Here is a 12,813-nt window from a genome sequence, read left to right as displayed (position 1 = left end):
GCTGCAAAAGTCTCTTAATACCACTATATTATTCTACGGGCAAAGAATATAATTCTAGGATTTATGCCAGCTGGTAATGGGCAACACCTCCCTTTTAGTCAATACTTTTAAAAATATTAAACGAAATTCATTTATCATTCTAAACATTTTAAAATTATTTTAAAAAATTATATTTTTTATTTCCATCTAAAAATAATTAGAATGTCCTTTCAATCACACAAACTGTCATCTACAATACGATAAAAGTGTAGAATACTGCGCATAAAAACAACTCTAAAAATGAAATGCAATACCAATCTCAACGAAAAATACGATTACGGGAGAAACAAGAAAAATGGCGAAGCTTCCCTGAGACGCAATTGTATATTTTCGTACACAACAAACACTCATTATTCAATCCGTTGCAGCGAAGACTACAATGAACACAAAAAATTAACAAGTAACAGTTTAAAACCTAACAAGCACCGTTTCCACGAACGGTGGCAGGGCAACATATAAGGAGAACAATTTTGATTTTTGGTGGTACACTGCGTCTGAGAACCGCAGCAAACACCGTAACGGAAAACTTTTAAAATCATCGTTGGTGGGCCCACAAAGATTGGAGAAGTCAAAACCCAAAACTCAATCATTTCTAGTCTACCCTACCTTTGTATCGTGCCTTCTTGGAGAGTAAAGTCTACGACTCCATCAAAAGCCATATCCTTAACACATTGTCACCTTCCAAACATTAAAAAAGTTTTCAACAGTCGTATGTTATGTTGTTATTTGTTTGCAACCATAAAGAAAAACCCATTACTATATTCTCAAATCCTCATCTTAGAATGAATAAAAAAACTCAGGCTGCAATCACTAACACGTACTGTGGCTATTAATTAGGTTTTCTCATGCGATAAACATTCCTCACTTGCTTTTGCAGCAAAATCCACCTGCACTCACTCACCTTTATGATCATCACCTATGGGCATCCACATGGAATGCCCTGCACCTCCACCTGCACCGCGGATCATGAATCTCTATCATGATCCTGCACGTTTTTGCCTTCTTATCCTCCTTCTCGTGCCGCCGGTCACGGCACAGTTTCAAAACTCGCCTCCGTCACCGTCGCAGTTGGATCCTTTCACGAGACTGAGGTTCGACAAGACCATGGCTGCGGTTCTAGTGATCCTCGTCGTGGTCTTCTTCGCTTTGGGATTCGTGTCCATCTACACGCGCCAATGCGCCGAGCGCCGGATCAGGGGGAGGCTCGACCTGGCCGTGGCGATCGCCGGCGGGATGGATCGGCGGCAGCATCATGGGCTCGACCGGGCGACCGTCGACACGTTCCCGACGTTCGTGTACTCCGAGGTTAAAGCCCTGAAGATTGGGAAGGCCACGCTGGAATGCGCTGTGTGCCTCAACGAGTTTCGCGACGACGAAACTTTGCGTTTGATCCCCAAATGCTGCCACGTGTTCCATCCCGATTGCATCGATGCCTGGTTGGTGAATCACTCCACTTGTCCCGTTTGCCGCGCCAACCTCTCGCCGAAACCCGAGGACGCGCTTCCTCCCGTTGAGATTCACATTCCGGATTCGGCCCGGCCCAACGGGCCAAACGCAGAGCCCGATTATGATCCCAATTACATCAATCCTGTCCGTGAGGGTGAAGGTGAAGGTGAACGAAACAGAATAGTTACGGAGCCTATTAGTTTAGATGACCCGAACCGGGTCCGTCCCGTTCGTTCTAGATCGACCGGTTTTGGAGTTTCAAGGCTGTTTCCGCGCTCCCATTCAACGGGTCATTCTCTGGTTCGACCGGGAGCGGACTGCGAGCGGTTCACACTGCGGTTGCCAGAGGATGTGAGGAACCAGCTCATGAGTTCTGGGACGCTGAACCGGACCAAGAGTTGTGGGGTGACGTGGGAGCGGCAGAGTAGTGGAAGGAGGGGTTATAGAACGAGGAGTGTGGGGAGAAGCTATCTGCGATACGAGCGGTTCGGTGGGGATGGGCGGTTGGACCGGTGGGGGTTCATGTGGACCCCACCGTTTTGGGGCAGAACCGGTTCGGGGAGATCAGCAAAGTCAACGAAGATGAAGGATGAAGTGGACGTGGGAGAACGTTCCTCTGATCTTTTATTTACCAGAGATTGAGGATGAGACTCGAGAGACATTTGGCGTGCACACAAATTACCTCTAATTTCTTATTATCATTTTATATATACACAGATTTCGTGTTCATAGTATTCCATTTCAACTTTTTAGATTTGGATTTATATCATTTGTAAGTTCGTTGAAAACAGAGACATATTTTCTAAAAAAAATGAAAAGACAATGCAAAATTCAATTATACTTCTAAATTTTTAAACCCTTTAAAAATTATTAATTTTTGTGAAATAATTTATTTCTATATCCAACAAATATGTTAAAGAATTATTAAATTTTGTGAAATAATTTATTTATTGTATCCAATAAATATGTTAAAGAATCTGGTCTAATAATTTCCATTTAATATTATTAACTTTAAATGACTATAAAATATTAAAAGGCAATTTTTTTTATTTGGTTATGGTATATTAACATAATATATATGATCAAATTTCGGAGGTTTAATTATATGATATATCAATAAAATAAATATTTATGTTTCAGTACGTAGGATCCGAAACCGAGTTGTCTTAACTTTTTTTGTCTCCCAATCGACCAACTTGTTCGTTTGGAATGTCTCCCAAATACCGAACGGTGGTGTCGTGCAAAGAAAACATTCCGACGTTCAAGTCAGATAGGTTACCAGGAAACTGAATGTATATCGTTATCTAAGAAGAGTTAAAATACCTGACCATTGATCCCCTATTTATAAACCTCGTACTCATAATTGACGCTATTAATTACCGCAAATCATCGTATCTTCCGTTACTTTCCCGTCAAAGCTAATGAATGCTTCTCAGCATTGTTATTATACTGTTTTTAAGTAAAACAGACCAGTCCTACCGATCCTCCCACATGTGGGTTTCATTCCCTCCGGTCGGCCCGACCGGCCCCTTACACTACACAAGCACCCCAAGTCCCGAGCAGCTTTTTCTGCGAAGGGGTTTTACGAGCTCCAACATTGAAACCTTCACGTTAAATTGTGACCGGTATCATTGATGAAGGTTGAAAAACAGTTATTTTCATATGCCAATTTGGATCGAATTATGCCCTTTACTACTTGGAATGAGCCTAGAATCAAGCAAAACTCAATAAATGAGTCTGTAGAGAGTCAAAAGTTGTTTTTAGCGATATTATGCTTGTTTTGCATTGTTTTGTAGCTATTTTGAGAAAGTGAAGAATGGAGTTAAAGATACAGGTCGTTGACTCAAGAAAAGAGCAGAAAAATGAAGATTTGAAGAGTCGACGCACCGCCTGGCGGCACACTTAAACCGCCGGGTGGTCCAGGGTGAGGAGTAGGCATGGTGATTGACGCTAGGCGGTTCTGAGGGAAACCGCTGGGCGGTGGCGATTGCCGCCGGGCGGTTTAGAGGATTATGGGAAACCGCCAGGCAGCACACTTAAACCGCCGGGCGGTGGCTCGCTGGGCTTGGGCCTGTTTTCTGTTGCGCTCCTCTCCTTTAAATACCCCTATTTCGAGTTCAGAGTTATTCTTTTGATAGGGGAGAACGGCCAGACCTAATTTTGCTCTCTAGAGAGGATCTCTTGGATGCTTAGGCTCCTTTTCATCTTTTCTAGGGTTTGCTCTTCCATTCTTCTTCCATTTTTCATCTAGTTTCACCATGTCTATGGTGAACTAAACCCTATTGTTGTTGGGGGAAACAATGTAATCTTTTGATACTTCTTTTATTGAAACTCTTGATTATTTATATGGTCTCCATATGTTTTGATTGATAATTGTTGGGTTATCATCTGTGCTTAAGGCCTTTATCGTTTAACTCATTCGGTAATTGATGTTTGTCTTTATAAATATGGGGACGTACAGTAATGACATGAACTGGTGAGTAATTTCTTGATTTTGCAATACCACCTAGGGATAGGGGTAGGACGATTAATTGCACTAACTTCTGTTTATAATGCGGTATTAGGCTCTTTGGAATGGACCGACATCACTCCACCCTCGGCCGTTTGAGGTTATGATTGGGCCCCTCACGAGGTTTGTGGCTACCCTTCTTACTTCATTACCACTGACTCCATAGTGCGCCTGTTGGAACGAGTGGATCTGCTGTCCAACCTATGACAGGATGCTGCCGACATATCCCTAATTGTGTGTCGTTCCAACGAACGGGCCTGTCACGCTCGGGAAGGGTACACTCTAGACTTCTTCTACGCTTACGTTACCCTCTTTCGTGACTTGGGTGTGAGACTTCCCTTCTCAGAATTCCAAGCAGGCGTTCTACGAGAGCTGAACATCTGCCCCGCCCAACTTCATCCGAACGTGGGCATTCATGCAAGCTTTTGCGGTCCTTTGTACCGGTCTACTCTTAACTCCTACTCCTGCCTCGTTTCTCCATTTCTTTCATGCCCGACCCCATCCAAACAAGTCTTGGATTTCTTTAATTCTAGTAAAGGATAAACAACTCTTTACCTCGTTCAACTCTTCCTACAAAGACTTCAAGTCCAACTTTATCAAAATTACCATACGAGAGCCCGGTCGGCCCAAGTTTTTCTTTGAAGACAACCGACCCAAATTTCCCCTTTACTGGACAGAAAATCCCAAACGAGTTATTTCTTGGGCTAAATCTGAGATGACCAAGGATGAACTAGAAGTGGTCCACCAAATTGATCAGTTACCCCAAAAGACCTCTTCTCGCAAACTCATCGATCTTCTCGGGACCGACACTCTACGTGCTAGGGTTTTTGGTAAGTTTTCCTTTATTTTTTTTTCTCCGATCGGTCATTATTAACTTGCTAAATTTGTTTCATCATTGCAGACTTCTTTGGCGGCATGGAAAAACATCAAACTTTCGCTTGCGCCCTGACTCGCAAAAACAAGCGTAGTGGTAACACCACGCTCCCTTCCTCCAACACTGTTGCCCTCCAGTTCCGCTCCATCACAACCAGAGAACGCAACTTTGAAAATTCATGACCTAACTGATGACCCTAAATCGATCGTCATCTCAAGTGCGGCGAAGACCAAGGGAAAGAGGAAACAACCCCACGAGAAGACCCCCTCTCCTCCTAAGAAGAGAAGAAATTCTGGTCCCCTTCTTTCTGGTCCCCTGGACCCTGCCGTTCACGTATCTGATCGCCTTTAGTTCAACCTTACACCAGAAGAAAGGGAACCTTTCAAAATGATGACCCCATGCGAGTCTTTAGACATAGCCTACGAACTAATGGCTCGGGCCAGTGTCTGCTTGAACTATTCTGCTGGGACCACTAAACCGCCCCTGGTGTCGGAGCTTGAGACTACCAACAAAAACCTGGAGACGGCAAAAGAAGAAATCTCCACCCTCACTGAATGTCTTGAAAAAGCCAACAAACTTGCAGAGGATGAACGAGTCAAGGCTGCTGCCACACTCCTTGAATCTCAAAACGAAGTGAAGCATCTCCAACAGTCTGTTGATTCTCTGACTCTCGACCTACAACAATCTTCCACCCAAATCAAACAAGTAACTAAAGAGAGGGATGTTGCCATTGCCGATCGAGACAAAGCCACCATTGAGTACTCAACTTTAGAAGATGAGGTCTGTGAAGAGCGCCAGCGTGGATTCGAGCAAGGGATCGCATAATGCCATTACTTCTTCAAAACCCCTCTAGAGTATGAAGGCTTCAACATCATGAAGATCCTGGTGAATGACCAACTTATTGACCTCTCCTCCCAAATTCCTGCAGAAGCTGAATCTCATCCCAATCAAGTTGCCCCTCCGGTTTCCGAAAACATCCTGACCGCCCCAGAAGCTTCATCTTCCGTCCCTCCACCTGACAGCACTACTACGACTTAGTTATCTTCACATTGTTTTGTACTATTTGTATTTCCCTTTTATTGCACCTCCTTTTGATTTTCCCAAACCAATGTACTACATCAATCGAATGATGAACTTATCCGCATTGTCACTTTTCTTTTATTCATGTTTCCGAATTGTATGTTTCGACAGTTTCCTCCTCTTCTTAAACGTCTTCCCTTCGAACACCCCCTTCCCCCCGATCGGCTGAAGGCGAAAATCATTTTTCTGATTTTCTACCTTTCGCAGATTTGCAAAGTCATTTTCCTGACTTTGCCCGAACGTCAAGTCAATTTTCTGACATCCCCCCGATCAGCTGAAGGTGAAAATCATTTTTCTGATTTTCTACCTTTCGCAAATTTGCAAAGTCATTTTCCTGACTTTGCCCGAACGTCTATCCTTATATCTCCTCCCGAAGTCAATTTTATGACTTCCCCCCGATCGTTGAAGCCGAAAATCATTTTTTTGATTTTCTACCTTTCGCAAATTTGCAAAGTCATTTTCCTGAATTTGCCTGAACGTCCATCCTTATACCTCCTCGCGAAGTCAATTTTCTGACTTCCCCCCGATCGGCTGAAGGCGAAAATGATTTTTCTGATTTTCTACCTTTCGTAGATTTGCAAAGTCATTTTCCTGACTTTTCCCGAACGTCCATCCTTATATCTCCTCACTAAGTCAATTTTCTGACTTCCCCTGATCCTTATTCCAGGCTACCTTCACAATAACAATAACTGGAATCCTCATTTTTATTCAATCTGTAAAGCAAAGATTACAATGTTAAGTAAAATAAAACTTCAGATGAGATATATTCCAAGTATTGGGGATTAATTTCCCGTCCAGATTCTCCAGCCGATACGCTCCATTATTCAAGCTTTCTCGTACTCGAAACGACCCTTCCCAATTTGCTGCCAGCTTACCATGGGTCATTTCATTTCGTGCCTCCCCCGCTTTCCTCCACACAAGATCTCCCTCCATCAACTGCCTGGGTCGTACCTTTGCGTTATACCGTCGAGCGATCAACCTCTTCCGCGCCTCGGCCCGAACGGCTGCCACTTCTTTTCTCTCCTGTAAAACGTCCGAATTGCTCCTTAGGCTCTCATCATTAGTGGCCACATCGTCCATCCTCCTTCGCAGAGTGGCCTCCCCCACCTCGACCGGTATCATAGCATATGTCCCATAGGTTAGGTTGAACGGTGATTCCCCTGTTGCTCCATGTGGTGAGCAACGATACCCCCATAAGACTTGAGGTAACTCATCCACCCATGCTCCATTCGCCTCTCCCAACCTCTTCTTCAACTCTTGAATAATAATTTTATTCATTGCTTCGGCCTGGCCGTTCGTCTGCGGATGCTCGACAGAACTCGTAACAAGAGTTATTCCCCACTCTCGGTAAAAGGCCACAAGCTTTTTATCCACAAATTGTCGGCCGTTATCCGTAATGATTGCCTTAGGTAACCCCAACCGACAAATTATCTTCCATACAAACTTCTGAACCTGAGTAGCTGTAATCTTAGCTAAAGGTTCGACTTCCACCCACTTGGTAAAGTAATATACTGCCACCAATAAAAACCTCATCTGGGACCGTCCCGTTGGTAACGGTCCAACAATATCCATTCCCCATTGAGCAAAAGGCCATGGGGACACGATTCCTTGTAACTTCACTGCCGGTCCGTGGAAGACATTTCCATGCTTCTGGCAAGCTTTGCACCTCTACGTGAACATCATACAATCCTTCTCAAGTGTTGGCCAGAAGAATCCCGCTCTTAAGACTCTTGCCTGAAGGGTTCGCCCCCCGGTGTGTCTTCCACATACTCCTTCATGCAGCTCTCTCATCACATATTCTATTTCCCCTTCCACCAAGCATTTCAACAAAGGCGTGACATAGCCCCTTCGGTACAAGTCGTCCCCCATTAGACAATACCGAGCTATCTGCTTGGCCTTTTCGACGCTGAGGGCTTGTCCTTCGTCCTGTCTTTGGATCATCTGGATGATCTCGTTCTTCCAATCCTTATGCGTCCCAGAAGCAGTAACACTAAAGCACTCAACCGTTGGCTTCGTCGGTACTTGCCTGATCACTGTAGACAATCCCCCCTTCACATTCCCACTCGCCAACTTGGACAATAGGTCCGCTCGGTTATTTTCTGACCGGGGAACATGTCGCAACCTAAAGCTTTTGAAGCACGTCTCCAATCGTTTTGCTCTATGGAAATATTGCAATCCTTGCCCCCAAATCCCGAGCAAACTCAATTCCTGCTAACAACGCCTCATACTCTGCCTGGTTATTGCTTACCTTGAACTGAAACACCAATGACTATTCTATCAACACCCCATTGGGGCCTTCTAGAACCACCTCCGCTCCTCCTCCCCGCTTGTTAGATGATCCATCCACCGAGAGCTGCCAACAAAATGCCTCTTGTTCCACCAGTAACTCGATCGCAAAGTCTGCGAGATGCTGCCCTCGAACCGATCCCCTTGGTTCAAACTTCAACCCGAACTCAAACAATTCTATCGACCACCCTATCATCCTGCCCGCTAAGTCAAGCTTTCGCAGTATTTTGGCTATCGGGTAATCAATCCGAACCACCACCTGATGACACTGAAAATATGGCCTAAGGCGTCGAGCGGCATAAACCAAAGACAAAGCCACTTTCTCCAACTGCTGGTACAGAAGCTCCGCATCCTTCAGGCTTCTACTAACAAAATAGATTAACTTGAACTGAGGAGTTTCTTGGATCAATGCAGCACTAATTGCCTCCTCAGTTGCTGCTAAGAAAACCTATAAATCATGCCCCACCTCCGGTCGACCCATAACAGGAGGTTGTGTGAGAATTCCCTTCACTTCCTTAAAAGCCTCCTCACTCTGCTCGTCCCAACATTCTTGCGCCATTCTTTTCATTGTCCTCAAGATCGGCTTTATAAGTTCAGCCAGATGAGGGATGAACCGAGACAACGAGGTTAAACGCCCCACCAACCTTTGGATCTCCTTCACCGTTTGGACGCTCCTCATCTCCAATACTGCTCTGCATTTATCGGGGTTCGCCTCAATTCCTCGTGAAGTTAACATGAACCCCAAAAATTTCCCCGCCCGAACCCCAAAAGTACACTTGGACGGGTTGAGCCGCATGTCAAACTTTCTAACTTGCCCTAACACCTCCTCCAAATCCCTCAAGTGCTCTTCTACCGACCGGCTTCTCACGACCATATCATTCATATAAACCTCCATGCACTTACTGATCTGCTGCTGGAAAACCTTATCCATCAACCTTTGATACGTAGCTCCTGCATTCTTCAAGCCGAACGGCATAACCTCGTAACAATAGGTCGCCCGCTCGGTTATAAACGATGTCTTCTCACTATCTGGACGATACATAGGTATTTGGTTATATCCCTAATATGCGTCTAAAAAACTCAGCACCCCGTACCCCAACACCCCATCCACTAGTGCATCAATATTTGGCAGGGGATATGTATCCTTCGGACAGGCTTTGTTGAGATCCGCAAAATCCGTGCACATTCTCCACTTAGCATTGGATTTTTTTACCATAACCACATTAGCCAACCAAGTGGTATACTTCACATCTCTTATAAAGCCAACCTCAACCAACTTTCTGACCTCTTCATCCACAACCTTTCTTTTCTCAGCCCCCAATCTTCTCTTTTTCTGTGAAACCGGCCGAGCATCCTGAAATATGGACGACTTATACGAAATCACCTCAGGGTGAATTGCGGGCATGTCCGCCCCACGCAAACAAATCTCTGTTTTTTACCAACAACCGCCCAACCTGCTTCACCTGATCCTCCATTAAATCCCGACCCACCATCGTTACTTTGTCCACACCCTCCAAAGGAAACGGTTGAACTTCCCCCATCGGTTCTACCCTATCCTACGTATTCTCCCTAGGATCAAGTTCGGCCAATGCTACCTCCGAAAGAGTGTCTTGTGTTCGATGTAGGAAAGGCTTTACTCTTAAACCAGCTTCCTAACACTCCCTAGCCACCTTCTGGTCAGCCCTGACCACCCACACCTTCCAATCATCTGAAGGATACTTCAATGTTAAATGAGGAGTTGACACTATCACCCCAAACGCATTCAAACAGGGTCGACCGAGCAACACATTATAAGAGGTTTCTGCTTCTACTAACAGGAACCGTACCTTAAGCTCTTTAGCCCCACTCTCTGTCCCCAAGCTCATCCTCAAATCCACATAACCTCTGGTGTCTACCCGCTCGCCTGCAAACCCCAATATTTGCTCATGGAAAGGCATGATCGAGTCATCCAGTATATCCATTTGCTGAAAGGTTTTCCAGTACAAGATGTTTGCCGAACTCCCCTGATCTACCAAAACTTTGCCTACACTGTACCGGGCAATAATAGTCGTTATTACCATGGGATCATCCTGATTGGGATCTAGTGCATGAAAATCCTCATCTGAGAAGGTTATTGGCGGCATAGACCTGTGTGCCACCTCTGCCCGATTGACATTGTGCAGATACCTTAGATGGCGCTTTCGAGCAGCAGAAGACGACCCTCCCCCCCGCAAAACCCTCCGATATCGTGTTTATAACCCCCCTCAACGACTTCTCATTGTTTTTGCCTCCCTCTTGCGGTTCAGCTTGAAGTGGGTTTCGCTGCTCGGGCTCCTCTTCATAAAGATAATCAACAAAAGGTCTCGGCCTCAACGCAGTAGTGAGCGCGCTGACTATCAACCGTTGGTCCACGTTCCTTACCTGCCAAGTCGTTTGGTTAAAACGACCCATGAACCCTTTAAGTGACTCTTCCTTTCCTTGCCTCATTCTGACCAATGCAGTATACGTCAAACCTCGAGAACGATTCGACGCATATTGCTGACTGAACAAACGCCTCAACGTGGCAAAACTATCAATAGTTCGCGGCTGCAGAGAATGAAACCTATCCAAAGCTTCCTCCTTCAAAGACAAAGAAAAAACCCTACACCAAACTAGCTCATCAGACGAGTATACAACGATAACATCAACAAATGACCTTAGATGCTTTACCGGATCGGTCGACCCTCCATACTTTTCCACCCATGGAAAAACCTTATTCTCTGGCATAGCTACCCCCATAACATTAGCAGTAAACAGGTGAAGCCCCTCCGCCTTATCGGGTTGCTCAACCACTGTCCGTTCGTCTTCAAAGGGTGGATTCTGTGACACAAACTCCCGATGCTCCTCAGGGTTATCCTGATCATTCTAGTTAACCTCTACTCCCTGCCCATTCCCTCTCCCTATTCCTCTACCATTCCGGCCCCCTCCCCTTCCATGCCCTCTCCCTCCACCTCGCCCATTCGGCCCGAAGCCCTCAACTACCAACCTCACCCTCCCTCCAAAGATACCGGATGACTCCCCCCCCCCATTATCAGAATGAATGGTTTTGACATTCACTGACTGAACCAAGGGCCCTCCCACCCCATTTCCCTACTCAGCCCGTAAAGCCGCTATCTCAACCCTCATGTCCTGCATTTGTCTCTGCATCTCCTACAGCAACTGAAAATGCAACTCCTCAGCCATAGTGATCGTTTCTGGGTTGACCTCGCTTTCGGGCCCCACGGTGGACGCCAAATGTTTCAATATGTAGGATCCAAAACCGAGTTGCCTTAACTTTCCTCCGTCTCCCGATCGACCAACTTGCTCGTTTGGAATGTCTCCTAAATACCGAACGGTGGTGTCCTGCAAAGAAGACACTCCGACGCTCAAGTCAGATAGGTTACCAGGAAACTGAATGTATATCGTTATCTAAGAAGAATTAAAATACCTGACCATTGATCTCCTATTTATAAACCTCGCACTCATAACTGACGCTATTAATTACTGCAAACCGTCGTATCTTCCGTTACTTTCCCATCAAAACTAATGAATGCTTCTCAGCATTGCTATTATCCCGTCTTTAAGTAAAACCGACCAGTCCTACCGATCCTCCCACATGTGGGTTTCATTCCCTCCGGTCGGCCCGACCGGCCCCTTACACTACAATTTATATTATAGATTAATAAATTTGGTTAAATAGCATATTAATATTATTATTATTCTTTTTTTATTAGTAGAATCATAATTCATGCTCACTATTATATTTACATAAATCCTAAAATCATCTTACTTATTTATTTAAATGTGAGAGAATCTTTTGCAAGTATATATCTCAAATTTTAACAATAAAAAATTTGATTTCGACCATGGTTACCAAACTCACGAGTTAATAATTCATCCAAGTTTATATTTTTATTAATGGTTTTCAAGTTAAAATATAATATATCAGTTAAAGTATAATATATAAGTTAAAATATAATATATAATGTAACTAATTAAAGTCATTCTAAAATAATAATAATAATATATAAGAAAAATATTTAAAAATAAAATATAATAATTTAATAGTTATAATAATAATATTTTATTAAAATAATATAAAATTTTATTTACATAATCACATAATAATAATAATAAAGTATTATATTATTTATAGAAATTTTTTATTTTTTACAAGTTTATGATTCGAATTTAATAAGCTCTTTTGAGTTTACGTATACTCTCGATTTTGACAACCTTTGTTTCAATAATCAAGAATGTTCAAGCCATCACTTAGATCTTACTACATGACCAAAGGTCTACGCTATGGAAAAAACATTTGGTGCTCATCGTGGAATCCAAATAAAACTTTACCCTATCTCCACATTTAATATTATCATTACCATGTTTAAAGATAATTCATTGACAATCATCTTACCCATGTGATGAGTCGATATTTTATTGATTTCACTTAGTTTATTGTGCTAGAATTAATTAGGGAATTGTGCTTAATTGTCCGGTAATTTTCTGTTTTTCCTAATTATGCTTAATTTGACCAGAAATTCTAATTTTAATTAATTTGAATTTTCTGAGCTAATTATTT

General features: G+C 43.7%; 2 protein-coding genes across 2 annotated transcripts; one reads left to right on the top strand and one right to left on the bottom strand.

The window, feature by feature from the left end:
- Positions 1–391: 391 nt before the first annotated feature.
- LOC106754894 (RING-H2 finger protein ATL11-like) lies at positions 392–2,302 on the top strand. Its single transcript, XM_014636962.2, has one exon. It carries the CDS (start codon positions 958–960, stop codon positions 2,125–2,127), a length of 1,170 nt encoding a protein of 389 aa, XP_014492448.1. The 5' UTR covers positions 392–957; the 3' UTR covers positions 2,128–2,302.
- An 8,029-nt stretch (positions 2,303–10,331) lies between these two features.
- LOC106754889 lies at positions 10,332–11,212 on the bottom strand. Its single transcript, XM_014636957.1, has 2 exons — positions 11,165–11,212; positions 10,332–11,072 (listed from the first exon to the last, which is right to left on the bottom strand). The coding sequence occupies exons 1-2, from the start codon at positions 11,210–11,212 to the stop codon at positions 10,332–10,334; spliced, it is 789 nt and encodes a 262-aa protein (XP_014492443.1).
- Between the last annotated feature and the right edge of the window lie 1,601 nt (positions 11,213–12,813).

This window comes from Vigna radiata, unplaced genomic scaffold (genome assembly GCF_000741045.1).
Source record: "Vigna radiata var. radiata cultivar VC1973A unplaced genomic scaffold, Vradiata_ver6 scaffold_276, whole genome shotgun sequence".
NCBI classification, from domain to species: Eukaryota; Viridiplantae; Streptophyta; class Magnoliopsida; order Fabales; family Fabaceae; genus Vigna; species Vigna radiata.
Note: the sequence above shows the minus strand (reverse complement) of the source record. Positions and strands in the feature narration are given on the sequence as shown.